This window comes from Poecile atricapillus, chromosome 16 (assembly GCF_030490865.1).
Source record: "Poecile atricapillus isolate bPoeAtr1 chromosome 16, bPoeAtr1.hap1, whole genome shotgun sequence".
In the NCBI taxonomy this organism is placed as follows: domain Eukaryota; kingdom Metazoa; phylum Chordata; class Aves; order Passeriformes; family Paridae; genus Poecile; species Poecile atricapillus.
In genome coordinates, this window is record NC_081264.1 from 5,618,826 (window position 1) to 5,632,897 (window position 14,072).

The following is a 14,072-nucleotide window of genomic DNA, read 5'->3' on the forward strand; positions in this document are numbered from 1 at the left end:
GAGATTATTTAGGGGGCATTGGCTGTGGACTCTCCTCTGGTGTGAGGTGATCTATTACCAGACAGTCTGTTGCAGTTAACTCACATATGTTGTGTGTCTGAATGTTTGGCCTTGCTCTGTGTCTGCTCAGGGGTTGTGTGAGAGTGAATTATCTGCAAAGGTAAAAGTTCAGGTCTGTGGAAAGCTGGCTTCTGCCCACCTTTCCTTCCTTTGTGGAAAAGATTACTACTTATTCACATTGCTCCCCTGATACCTGATCAGTAGCTTCATTCATAGCTGCATATGTGTTTATCCTCAAAAATACCATATTTGCAGTTACTTGAATCCTTACTTGTAGGCTTTCTAAAACAGAAGATATTTATTCTTGTGTTACAACATAGAGCAAAAGGGAAAAAATACTTCTTGTGAAACTTATTGTTGCCCTGTAGCTTTGTCTGTCATTGCATTTTGTGTCCTCCCTTCCTCTGCACTGTGTGTCAACAGTGACCCTAACTTTTACTCGTGTATTTCTTACACACAAGGAAATGGTTACCAAAACCACAGTGACTGTAAGCGAGTGATTACACCCAATGATGCTTTCATTTGCGTTTTCCTGGTTGAAAACTCATGTTAGCCAGACCTCTCACAACATGAGATTTTTGATATAAGGCTAGATTTGCTCCAGACAAACACTTGCAGTACTGATGTTTAGTACTGACAAGCAGCTCTCACCCTGGCACCCTTAATTTATCCTTCAAATCTTGGAAAATTGCTGTGTTCCTTCTCATTTTACAGATCTTTGTGATACTGGTTCATAAATAATGACAAAATAAGAAACTTCCTAGGAATAAATGATTCAGATGAATGTTTAATACATAAAAGCTCAGTGACTGGACTTTTACAGATCCCCTTGATGGAGTCCTTAGAACAGCATCAGTACATGAGAATGGCTCACAAAATGAAATATGCACATTCCCATTATTATGTGCTCAAGTATTAATGAGAGGTGCTGTTAATAGTTTAGGAGCCTAATGCAAGAACCCCTGCTCAAAAATAGGATAAATTTTATTGTATCGAGTTTCTAAAAGTGCTGTTTAGTGTCTGTATGGGGTTGTGGTGTGGGTTTTTCCTAGGCCCAGGATACGTTTGGCAGACTGTAAAAGCTGTATTCCACCATGTGTGGAGTGTTTTAGTGGCTACTGAATGGCTACTCAGTGGCTACCTGACTCCTCAGCTGGCTTGCAGGGGGGCTGGAGCTGGGGTCCCCAGTCTGCAGCAGTCAAGGGGAGTAGAGTGGTCTAGAGGGACATCTGGGTACCAGAAATCCTTTTACTCTGAGGACAGCCAAATGAGCCCTTGTTCCTTAAGGTGCAAATTAGTAAGCACAAATGATGGTTTCTGCCAAAGGAGGACTTGGTATGGAAATAAAGTTTCTTGGAAAACTGGTCTCCATGCCTCTGAGGATCAGCTCAACTCTTCATGCTCATTGACAGGGAAAGCTTAGCACTTGTGGTCTAGTGTGTGGGGCTTGCTTTGGTTTCCTTTATGTCTCAGGACATTAAATCTGTGATCAGAGACCACTAGATTAGCTGAGGAGATTCAGTGGTAGGAAGGGAACCCTTGAATTTGTCAGATGCTGGGAGAACTGTGTGCCAGAAAACTTCTTCCAGCACTAGGAAGAAGTTCCTACATACGTAGCTAAGATCTTTGGGCAGTGAAAAATTCTGGGTGTCTTTCCCTCCTTGTTCTGTGCCAGCTGCCCCAGGCTGAATAGGTGTCAGTTGAAGATTTCATATTCTGTGTTGATGTTAGGGCAGTGAATCTGTTGAATCTGGACATGGCATGCTTTGGATATTAGAAAGCATTTTCCTGCATGAAATAAGAAGGATTACTTTACTGACAAATTTTCCCTAGTTGTGTGCTGTCAGCTGAACTTCCTTCTTAAAGCAGCCTAGCTATGACTGTGCTTGAGTGGATATCAGGTGGTTTTTGTGTTAGGTTTTCCCCCCCCAATTTCTGCACGAGTGGGATGGACTGGTTGCAGCAGCACAGATGTTAACATCACACAAGGCACTGTGCTGTGACGTTTCTGGCTCTGCCTGTGTTACCCAAGGGTCTGCTTTCTGCACTTTGGTGACAGGTTGGCTTATTATACTCACCAGTTTGGGGTGAGCTGAGACAAATGCTTAACTCAGTCACCTGGCACAGACTCACCAAAAATATTTCTGCAGTGATGACTGTATCACCTGGAGACAAAGAACACAGAGTCCTTGCAACGCAGTTTTTTCTTGGGCACATGGATTAAGGCAGGGGTGGCAGAACTCAGGTTAGCGATCAGTCACCCTGGGCTGGTCTTGAGAGCCAGGTAATAACAGCCTTGTTGTGTTGCTGCTGTGTAGAAAATCCTTGTGATCAATAGAGCTGTGGCTGCTGGGCTGTGATGTTGTGCTGTGCTGGCTGCACCCTCACCCTTTTTCTGACACAGAGCCTGCTACTCTGCATCTTGTGTACGTGTCTCCTGCTGTCCCCCGGGACCCCTGGAGCTCCGTGGACAGCAGTGTCCTTCCGTGTGCCCTCCAGCACCGCTCACCTCTGCTGCAGCACTGCACTGAGGAGCGTGATGCCGGGTGAATCAGTGCTGCTGCAGTGTCACCTCATGCCTCGCCACCTCTCGTGCCACCTCATGCAGGATCTTCTGTTCCTCAGGCGCTGCTGTTTACATGCCCCATCTCAGGAGACAGGGCTCCACTGAGGCACTTGGAATGACTAAAGAGGCACTCTGTGTCTGGGAGATTGCTCTCCTGAGGTCAGGCTGCCTGCTTAAATCCTGTTTTAATTCCATCCCCTAGTGAAGCTGGCAGGTTGCCTGGTGAGTGGGTGTAAAGTGCAGCTCTCTGAACTGCCAAGCAATCCTCTTTCTGTTTGTGCTGCGGACAAGAATGGGGTGTCTCCAATCCTGCTCCGTCAGCATCCTCACATCTGTTGAAGGGAATCACTCTTACTGAAGATTGGATCTGACTTAATTTAGAGCTAGAAGGGGAAAAGACAAAAACGCAACCACCCTCTGCCAGTAGTTTTGTAGAGAAATGCTTGAGAGTTCAGTGGACCAGAGTGGCCATGTTTGTGGAGAGTTGACAGTTCTGTAGTGTTGAACTTCGATTTAATGCTGGCTTCCCCAGCCAAGTATCCCACTGTGCAGGTCACAGAAACATCCAGCAAATGTTGACCACTAAATATAGACCTCAGTCATGGGCTTTTTTTAGAGGGAGTTGTCTTGCCGCATTTCTGAAATTATGATCACTGTTTTACTCATGCTGTGTGTAAAGCACATACCTGTGTTCCTCTCACATGATTAAGGTGTCATGGAAGAGCTGGCGACGTGCTGGTTAATGGCCTCCAAAGCTCCTGTGGAAGGTAGCATTACTCAGACTGTAATGACAGATTAAGGAATGTTTCCCAGGAGTAATCTGGAAGGCTGTTGTGTTCACAGTTTGATAGCAAAGCTCTGGTGGCTGCTTTTTGTGCTGCTGCTCTTGAAGCTCCACCAGTGTTTCCACCATGAAAATTTCCACTGTGTAAATCCTTGTGATGACTGAACTCATTTGGAGTGAGCAAAGCAAGGAGGTGGAGATTTGGATGATGGATGGGAAGAGATGTTTCCTAATCAGTGGCTGGATGGGATTAAATTCAGGTGGAAAAACACTGTTTGAATTTATTTCGAATATTTATAGGCTCAAACCAAAGTCTAATTGAAAAATTTTGTGACTGGACTGAAGCTGCCTCTAAACTGTGAAACTGCAATAAACCTGTGTGTCTGAAAAGCCCATCTTAGTGCTCAATCTTGTGTAGAGAATTGAGGGTACAGTTCACTTTCATGTTTCCTCCCTTCTCCTCTGGCTTTCCCGCACCACCTGCCTTCCCACTTGTCAATATCAGCTGAAAATCCTTGCACAGCAGGCAGACCCACAAACAGAGTTTGTGCTGGTGGTAGGAATCCAAGCTCTGGATGGCTCTGGGTTTTTTTGGGAAAACACCCAGAGAAGCGGATGTGGGTCTTCCATGAGGCAAACAGCCTCTATCCCAGAAGTGAGATACAGTGGGAATGAGAAGCTAAGCACAGGGGTGGTCAGCAGAGGTGGTGGTCTTTGCAAAGGCAAAGAGAGGTTTTTGGTTTGGTTTTGTTTTCAGAATAAGATGGCTTTGCTTGATGTTTTTTGTTGTCTGGCTGGTGTTTGTTTTACTTTCCCTGCTGTTACTTATATTCATATAGCAGTAGTAAATGGCAAATTTGGTGGAAAATGAACATGAATTATGTGATCTTCCAAGGCAAGGTTTCTCAGGTGCAGACCTAAACATACTTTGCTTAAGAGAAAGCATCTTAATTGTCTTCAGATGTTACATTTCCTGTCTGAGGAATGTAATAACAAATGCTCACAGCAGAATCCAGGGATGAGCCCTGCTCATAGATAGCTTTGGAACCTCTGCTGTGCTTATTGTATAGCAAAGATGCACTTTAATTGTGCATTGTCTCCTGCTTTATAATGTGCAGACCTTTAATACTACCATAAAAGTAGAGATGCTGTCAAAATGCAAAGTGAGGATCTCAGAGCTGCATTTGTTTACTAAGCAAGGTTGTTTCAAGGAGGGGCCGATAGAAATGAATCAAATTGTGCATCACTGGTTGCTTAGGGCAATGATGTTCAGTCTGGCTGCAGGAGCACCTGGCTTGTCTCCTAGCATCAGAATAACAGGAGGAATTAGGTCAGCTGAGCTGGCATAGTAGGGATCAACCAGACCGTGTGGTTCCGGTGGGGGGGAATGAAAGACGCATAATTTTAAATCATTAGGGATCCCATTTAGCAAAGCATCTCACAAACCTCCAGGAAGGGGGAGACTCCCAGGCAGCTCTGTGTGCATTGGTGGCCTGGGGTGTGAGAGCTGCTGGTGTGATGGGGACCCCAGGGGCTGTGGGTGGGCTCTGCGTGTCCCCACGGGTGCTGTGTCACCTCACCCTGCACACACCCCACTCACTGAAGACTCTTCATTTGCGTTCGATGCTCTTTTCATTTGGTTTGCAATCATAGCCAGCACACTAAATATGTTCAAAAGTGCTCATTTCTCTGTTGTTTAAACAGTACAGGTTTGATCTCATGTTTCTCTGGCTTCCAGTAACTGGATTTTTTTTCCCTTCTTAAATTAACACTGTTCTTACTTGAAAGAAAACTCATACTCTTTTTCTTTATAACTCTTGTTTTCACCCCTTTGTGGTAACAAGTCTGCTTGTTTTCTTAAATCTGGTGAATGAAGTATGAAATAAATGGATGGAAAAGAGAAGACTTGCAAAGGCCAGTCACTCATGTAGCTGCAATAGAAAACCCTGGGAGGCTAGGCCTTTAATTTTCAGACTTGCATAAAAAAAAATCCAAAAAACTACACCAGAAAAACCCAAACCAAAACAACTCTTACACAGTATCAGATTGTATTTGGTATATACCATTAAAAAACAAGCAATTCCCAACTTTATCAATGGGACTACATTAATCAAACTAAAATCAAACCTTGGGATTGAGTCACTGCTTGTATTTGCACATATTTCAATACATTAATGTGTCTCAATGAGTGTGATTAAAACTGAAATATCCACATCAAGCCTTATCTCTCCCCCCACTACCCCTGCTCATTGGGCAGGCTCATAAAATGCAGCTTTAAGGTATGCAAGGATTTAATTCCAGTACATGTGACTGAGCTTAAGGTAATGAGGAATTCAACCTTAAATGTTCAGTTTATAGTATGGCTGTGATACAGGAAGGAGATGAGGAATAAATACAGAAAAACAAATCAGATCTTGATTATTTTTGTCATTGTTAGAATTCTGTAGTTTCCTCTCTTGATAACATTAACATAATGCATTGCCATTTGCACAGGAGCTTGCTTTTGTTTGAAAAAGCTTCTAGATATTATTCTGCCTGTTGGCAAAGGGGTAACTACTTCCTTCCACCCCATGTGAGAAAGTCCAAACTTTTCATGATTCTGCTGTTGTTTCTTTTTCTACATTCTCTTATCCTTGCTGCAGCTGCTGCAGCCTGCATTCAGTGGTCTTTGGACAGTGGTGTCTCCCCAGTTTCTGGCTGAGGGGCCCCAGATGCTGTAGGAGCTGCAGAGTTACCCCCAGAGCAACGTGGTGCTGTGAGAAGGGATTGCTTCTCAGTGTTCCAGCAGCACAAGTCTTAATTTGCTCAGATGTGCATGTTCTTGGTCTTGCCTGGAAGCTCTGTGACCTGTGAAACCCAGCACTTTGTTTCTGCGCCCCATGAGGAGGTGAATCCGTACTTTGGTTTCTGTGGTTAGGCTCGGTGGCAGCTCCAGCTGTGACTTGCTGTAGTGTGCTGCCCTGCACAGGGCCCCGTCTGCCTGCAAAGGAGAGTCAGGTTTTTCTGAGCTCTCTGTGAGTGTGTTGGGTGTCAGAGCTCTGTTTGAGGCCAGCAGTGAGTTTGTGAAGCCCAGCAGTGGGGCTGGGCTGAAGGAACCTGTTGGAAGCTCATGTCCAGTGGAAGGGATGGTGAAGTTCAGGTCACTTGAAGGCTGAGCTGCCTCACCAGCAGTGATCCCACCTGGCTGTGGTGGGATGAGCTGCCTGGAAAAGACCAACTCCATGGACATGACGTTGTCCTGTTTGTTTTCTAATGTCATGCAAGCAGGCTTTAGAACTGTTGCCAGGGGGATAGGAAATAGTCTCCCTCCCTTCCTGAAACCTGTGTAGTACCAGAAAACGGTTTTCCTGCTGTTTTTAATCTGTCCTGAAATACAACCTGTCCTGAAACAACTCATCTGTTTTACAATGGAGAGTACCGTAGTGTCTGGAATGGGGCAATGGGCAGTGCTGACCCTTGGCATCACTGTTCTTCCAGTTCTCCAAAAATCTGCCACCCATAAACCATTTTAGTGCTGCAGGGCCTCCCTTCTGCTTGGTCTATATCCTACAGCAAGCTGGCAGGTCAAAAGGAAGCAGAAGAAGCTTGTGGACTTTACCCAGTCCTGCTTCTGATACTTACTCCATGGGATCTACATTAAGAAATTAGAAGCCCTTATTATTTTGGAAGATCACAGATCTGCTGACTCTGGAAATAACACTTTGCAGTCAGTAGCAGTAGGTTTTGTCTTTCTTCATCTGAATGAATTGTCTTCTGAATTTGAAGCCTGCTCAGAATATTCTTGAGTTCCTTATTGATGTTCCGGAGGAATGAGGAGGATAACCAGGGCCAGAGAGCACAAGAGGCTCTGAGACCTGTTTTTCTTTTCTCTTGGGGTCAAAAGATGTGTGAATATCTTCTGGCTATTTGCTTTAGATCAGTTTTCCAAAGTATGAGCACTGATAGGTTCTCCCACACTTCTGATTGATGTTGCTATTGTCCCTTATCTTGCTTCCTTTCCAATAGTTGCATCAGAAGATAATCCTTGCATATCAGGACAGTTTTCCTTTCCCTTTTCAGAGGCTAGCCTGCTCAAGTCAAGCTGTGAGCCAGAGTGAAACACGACTAGGCGATTTTGTTTTTTGGAAAGTTTTGTCCATCTCTGGAAAACAGCAGTTTTGTTTTTCCCAAACTCAGTCAGCTTGGGAGCCCTGCCTGAGCTAGGGACTTCCCAGGTGCCACTGGCCTAAGAATTGGCTTCTGTAAAGCAAAGTTGTGCCTGTTTGAACTGTTTGTGACTCCAGTGCCACTGTCAGAAAGCAATGGCTGGAGACCAGAAGTCAGAAGGACACTGGCTTCATGAGATCCTGCTGGCAGAATGGGAGGATGTGGTTTGCAGTGGTTCTGCCACAGTGAGGGGGGAAGTAGCAAAGAGAGAAAGAAATAAAAGCTTAGCTTTCAGTTGGTGATGAGTTATCTTCCACTGTCAGACCCTCAGCTTTATGTTACGCTTCTGTTGTGTTGGTGCAGTTGGTTAAGTCCTGGTCCTGCTTAGAGAGATCCATGTGCAGCAAAATTATCTTTGCTTGACAGCATCTCTGGGTGCTGCTGAAGAGGTAGTGTTGAGCAGCTCATGGTAGATATCTGCTGAGAGGCACAAACCTTCTGCCATCACAGGGATGCCAGCAAACACCCAGGAGAGTAACAAAACTAGCCTTGAGACTTGAGTGCTTACAGTTCATCTACTGTAGGCAGCAGGAGCCTTATCAACCCTACAGTGCCTGGCACATGGGTGTAACCCTGGAGCTACCTTCATCTTCAGTGTTCTCCTGCATCCCCCAGTTGCCCTGGAAAAAAGGCCTTGTGTAAAGTAGAAGTCATTCTTTGCTGGTTTTTCCCCAGAGGCTACTACAGCACTGGTCTCATGGAGATTGGTGAGAACACTGCACTGCTGAGAGAATCTTGGAGTGTTGTGTAATCAGATTTCCACTTTTTTCCATTCCTGAGCACCTTTCTAAACTTGGTGGCAGGCTGAGTGTAGGGGTAGAGTACAGAGGAGGATTTTTCTAAGGAAAATTCCTCTCTGAGACTTTTTAAGCTGTGGTAGGAGGATGACTAACTGTGGGTACACCCAGACATTTCCCTTTGGACACACCTAAACACACTCTTTCCAAGAAGAGGATCATGCCACCTTCCAGTATGGGTGGAGAGAAAATTTAAAGGGAGACAGGACTGTTGGGTTTTAATGTCCATAAGGCCATGTCTCCTGGTGTCACAGTGAGGAATTTTAACAGAGTACAATCTTGGGGTAATTTATGGTGTATTGCTAAATGAGGTTTCTTCATTTCTTTGTCCTCCATCAGCAGATGTGTGTTATTTGTAGACAGCAGAGGCTGTTGCCTATTTTTACACTCAATTAAATTGTAACTTCATCGCTGGGGCCTCTGCTGCAAGAACAAGTCAGGCAATGATCCAGACTGATTAATTATCAGCTTAATGCCTTTGGCAGAGGCATTTTGCTGCTATTGTGGGGCATGGTCAGGGTACTGCTGCCCTTTGTGATGACAAGAAAAGTTAGGGGTTATGTCTGTGCTGTTCCCTTCATTGAGCTTGTTTAGTGTCAGGATTAGGCTTGGCTGTACAGACTGGCACATGTGAATAAGAGGTCCAGAGGAAATCATCTGTAACACTTCTTGAACATAAGCCTCTACAAAAATACAGCAAACTGTAATACTTTTCTTGATGTGGAAATGAGTGGGTTGGGCATTTTGCTTTGGTTTTCAGAGAAACTGGTAGCTTGCAAAATTTGGCTTGAAGTATTTTTTCCTTGTTTTGTTAATGAAAAAATCGTAAATATAGTGGAAGGATAAAAATGGACAAGAAGTAGTTTCTGCTGCTGAATCAGCTTGAGAGAAGTCCATTAGCCTGTTTGAGAAACCAGAAGTCTCTTTAGACAGCTGAGTCTATTTTAACCACAGTAAGCTCTACTGGCTTTTTCCAAACACTAGTTTGTTTCTGGGACCCTTCTTGAAATAAATGTTCGGTTTAGTTGGCAAAATTCTAGAGATCTCTTCTCATAAGCGGGTCTTGAAATGCTGAAGCTCAAATGTGTAATTTTGTTCTCCTTGCTACAGGCATCTGTGATCTGAAAATACCCTTGCTAGATGTTCCTCTGCTGCTGTGGGTGCAGCAGGGAGGCCAATTCTGCCTGGTGAGGTTGAATTTTCAGAGGGTGCTGTTGCCAGTGATGACTGGGGGAGCCACTGACTTCTCTCCTCGAAGCCTTTCAGGCATTGCCCTCTTATCACACCAGCACAAAGTGAAGAGATAAAACCACAACCACCAAGGTCATGTTGTTGTTGGGAAAGTCAAGCAGAGCATCTCCCTTTCCCGTGCAGGTCCTTGTTTAACCCTGGTGACTGCACACACTGGCTGCCAAAAATCAATGACTTCCTTGGTGATGTTTGTTTACAGAGTCTTTAAATAATGTAGAGTGGAAAAACAACCTAACTGCAGAGTGTACATTAGCCGTTGGCTAATAAGTTATTACAAATATCTTCTGGACTTGGTTTGTGTAAGCTCTGGTTCCTCTTTGTTTTCTATATAGGTAATAATATACTGAGCTTCCCCAAACCCTGCTGGCACCATACATATTAAATTGCAGAGTTACTGAGCTGCAGTGATCACAGCATGTTTAGCCAAGACGCGTCTATGAAAATTGTTTCTGCAGCAGTGATGAACTTGGTCTGAGCTGTAAAAAACACTTCAGACACTTCATGTGTGCCCAGCAGTTGCCCTGCAGTGAGTTCCCTGAGCAGCTGCATTGCGCTTCTGGTGTATCTCGTATCTTGTGGTACCTCAGGGCTGGAGTTCTTACAGAAGTGAAAGTCCTGGGTGTCTTTTATCAACCTTGGCTTTCTGCTGTTCCTGCTTAGGAGAGCAGGAGCTGGTGGGCTTTGAATGCTCCTGAGAATTCTCCCTCAGTGCTCTGTCATGTGTAAAGCTTGTGATGATGCTTGGGATTTTCTTCTTGCACTGCTTCCCTGGGCTGGTGCTTTTAACCACAGGCTGGTTTCCCACTTCATCCAATGTGTGTATGAAATTGGATGACTTAATGTGTGCAGCTTTCAAATGCAGAGGTTGAAAAACAAAGCCTGTTGAAAGAAGTGTTTGTCATGCAAGGAAGTGCAACGAACACTTTCTTGAAGTATCACAGAATATTGTTTTTTGAACAAACAAGGGGACTTCTCAAAGCTCAGTGAGTTTGGCAGTGAGAACAGCTGTAAGAATCAAGGGTGGCCTCAGGCTCTGGTGGACACTTGAGCCCCTCCAGGGAATGTGGCCAGTCCCCCTGCAGCTGTGGCTGAGTCCTCAAATCACAGATAATTCACTTTCCTTCTCTCTCCCTCTCTTCCTCTAACCAGTGTTCAGCAAACATCTGGAAACCCAGATTTCACATTGTGAGGTTAAAAGAGGATAGAAGAGAAAGTGAGAGGTGCTGAGGACTCCAGACATTGACAAAGGCAGGGAATTTGGTACAGCTTGATAGGAGGCAGAGTCCTGTGGACAGACCAGGGTGAAAGGGCTGAGAGCACGCAGTGGAGACTGCTTGGAAACTAAACAGCTGCTAGGGTGGATGCTGGGGGTTTTGAAATTATTTGGGTCAGAAGAGGAATCAGGTGCATAGGCATCTAAACAGCCTGTGAGTGAAGTCATGCTGCCCTGGAGCCCTGGAAATGGAGTCTCTTGCTCTGCCTCTGCTTTCAGGACTTCTCCACTCACCCACATAGTTGTTGCCTGTGAGTGCTCCCAGCTGGGCCTTGAATTTAGGAGTGACTTCTAGCTTACAGATTTTATGTAGTAGGTCTGCTTCTGTCTGACTTCTGTTTAACAACAGGATTTAGTCATTTGACCTCCTGGTTCTACCCAGGGTCAGGATATTTGGCTGTCTTCATGTCTGTTCTTTGGCAGTGGTTTGGTGGCTCTGCTGGACACGTGCCAGGTGTCACCATGTGCTGCACAGCCACCAAGGTTCCTGTTGTGGCTCTGCGGTGCTGTATTTTTGTGGAACACACTTCTGCACTATCCTGTGCTTGTACCATGGATATCTGCACATTTCCCAAGGGCTGGGGAGAGGTCAGCTAATGGTAAGAGCATCACAGTGCAGCACCTCTAGTGGGTTTAGGAAGATGAGCATTTGGCCTGGGCTTTGCTGGTGTTGACCCCTGTTACAATCCAGAAAGCTTTAGCCACCTGATAATGGCACTGTTAAGGCATGCAGAAAATATGGTTGGCAAGTGTTATGTTTTTGGTCTGAGATCTTTCCTTTTTGCTCTCTAAGAGAAGGTGAGTCTCTTGGGCATTTCTCAGCCATGGGGTTGAAGTGCAGGTCCCAAAGTTGTGCTGCTCTTATCTTTCTGTTCAACCTAGTGCTGCTCATGTGGGCACAGCTGCTCTAAAGGGCCAAGTTAAATGTGGAAATGATTAAGGCTCTAAGATAGCAGTGTGCCAGCATCTGTGTTGCGTGCCACTGTTAATCCCTGGAGCCCAAAAGGACATGGAGACCCAAGCCACAATACAGGAGATCAGCTTGGTTAAACAGATGCACTCTCACAAACCAATAATATGTTTAAATACCTGGCATTTTCAAAGCAAGCAGTCTTCCAAGAATTAACGTAAAATGTGTATACCCTTTCTTCAGTCTGACTCATTGCAGAGAACAGATTATCTGTTTAAAAGGCAATACAGCAATTAAATGTCTGAAACATTTCAGTGCCTAAATCCCTTATTTTTCCATCTTTTATTTTCCTAGGAACTGGCAAACTCTGTCTACTTGGTTATGGAGGTGAGTGTCTTTTTTTTTTTAACCTCCTTCCCCTTCCTCTTTCTTTTTTTAAAGTTTTTATACTCATTTTAAGCAGATGAGCATGTTTCACAAGTGATGCTTTCCGCTGGCAGTCTCACCTGTGAGGCTTTGTTAACCTAATCTGCAGCTCAGGCCTTGGAGAGTGTGGGTGCAGAGAGCAGCCAGGGGATTTTTCCCTCTTGCTGCTCTCAGAAGGTGCTGCAGGCACAGGCTTAAGCAGACACTGAAGCTCAGGGGTCAGATGGGTGCCACGGGGAGTGTGTGTTGCAGGCATACACCAGAGAGAATGTTCTGGGCACACATCACCTGCAGAGCCTCTGAATGTTTTCCTTCCTCTGCAGTTCTCACTCGGAGTCTTGTTGACTTTTCTTAATGATGTGGAACATTGGTGTGAGGAGTTTCAGTTTCCAGCTGTGTCCACTCCCAGGCTTTCCTCAAACAGCTTTCTGCTGGTGTCTCCAGTGGTGACCCCTCTGCTTTGTTCTGGTTTTACCTTTCTCTCTGATGTGCTTTGAACATGGATGTGCACAAAAGCTGTTTGATGCTGGTGTGTCATTATGCAACATAACATTTATGGGAAATAGGACAGGAGAAGAACCCAGAGGAATGGGGGTTTTTCCCTGCCTACTTCTGAATATGTGTTTTGACATGGGTGATTATTTATATTTAAATATTGTGATAAGCCCACCATCCTACTGAAGTTTACTGTTTTACTTTTTAATCTTTGATTTGCCCTGTATTAACTGAGCTTTCTCTTGTGTTTGCAGTACTGTAATGGTGGTGACCTGGCAGACTACCTTCACAGTAAGTACAGCAGTATGGAGAATATCCTCTGTGAGGTTCACCCTTCATAATCGTTTGAAAACTGAGAATTCATGACAATAAATGCTGGTCTTACAGCTCTTTCTATGTAGGTCAGTAGTTACATATTTTAGTTACAATGGCCTTATAGGTTAAACATATTTCAACGCTGCTAGGGACACAGTTTGTCTTTTCTTGGTGACTGATAAAAAGCTATTTATACTGCAGATTTGCAGTTCTGTAGCATTGGATTAAAATAAGATCCCAAGAGTATATTCTCTAAGTTTACCCCTAAGGTGTTCCTACATCTAGGGCAGAACATATTTCCTGTTTCAGCATATTGAGGATGGCTGTGGTGTAGCCAGTAGTGCTGTGAGGGTGACAAACCCATTAACATTGGGGTCTTCTGGAGAGTAGAGCACAAATATCTGGGACTGTGGTGCCTTGAAGAACCTTTTTGTGAGGCTCAGGGGTGTCTTTGCCATCAAGCCAAATGCTTTGCAGGTCATCCAGCTGTATTGCTGGGACTCAGGCAACCTCTCCAAGTATTTTTCAGTGCAGCAAAGGTACAGGACCCTGGCCTTTGTGAAAATCACCTTGCACCTCAGTACCTAGAACAGGTAGGAGGATAAAATGTTTAACAATATACTTGGCTGCACTCAGACACAGCCTTTTTTTTGTTGTTTTTCTTTTGGCCCTGGCTGAGGTTTTTTCCCTTAAAGTAGCTTTCTGGTTGCTTTGGATGTTAACTAGAAGATTACTAAATGCGAAGAGACAACTTTAATCTCATTTCATGTGTGGCTCTGGGTCATGGTTAAACAAAGTTTGTTCACATTGTTCAAATTAAAAGCTAGTCAGCTGGATAATACTTCAGGCTCTTTATTGAGGTATGTGCTGCCTGGAAATGGCAAAATTTGAAGGATTAAAAGATAATTTTACATTTGCCCTGCAGCTAGTGTTGGTGTCCCGAGAATGATAATTTGGGGCTTGATGCTAGCATGTCACACTCTTCCTAC

General features: G+C 44.6%; 1 protein-coding gene across 4 annotated transcripts in view; it reads left to right on the forward strand.

The window, feature by feature from the left end:
* ULK1 (unc-51 like autophagy activating kinase 1) overlaps positions 1 to 14,072 on the forward strand; it is a 77,562-nt gene that overhangs the window by 4,835 nt on the left and 58,655 nt on the right. For all 4 annotated transcript variants that reach the window (XM_058851477.1, XM_058851476.1, XM_058851475.1 and 1 more), the window contains exons 5-6: positions 12,202 to 12,234; positions 13,023 to 13,059. In XM_058851477.1, the coding sequence (XP_058707460.1) occupies positions 12,202 to 12,234; positions 13,023 to 13,059 (70 nt within the window). The remainder of the gene's footprint in view (positions 1 to 12,201; positions 12,235 to 13,022; positions 13,060 to 14,072) is intronic.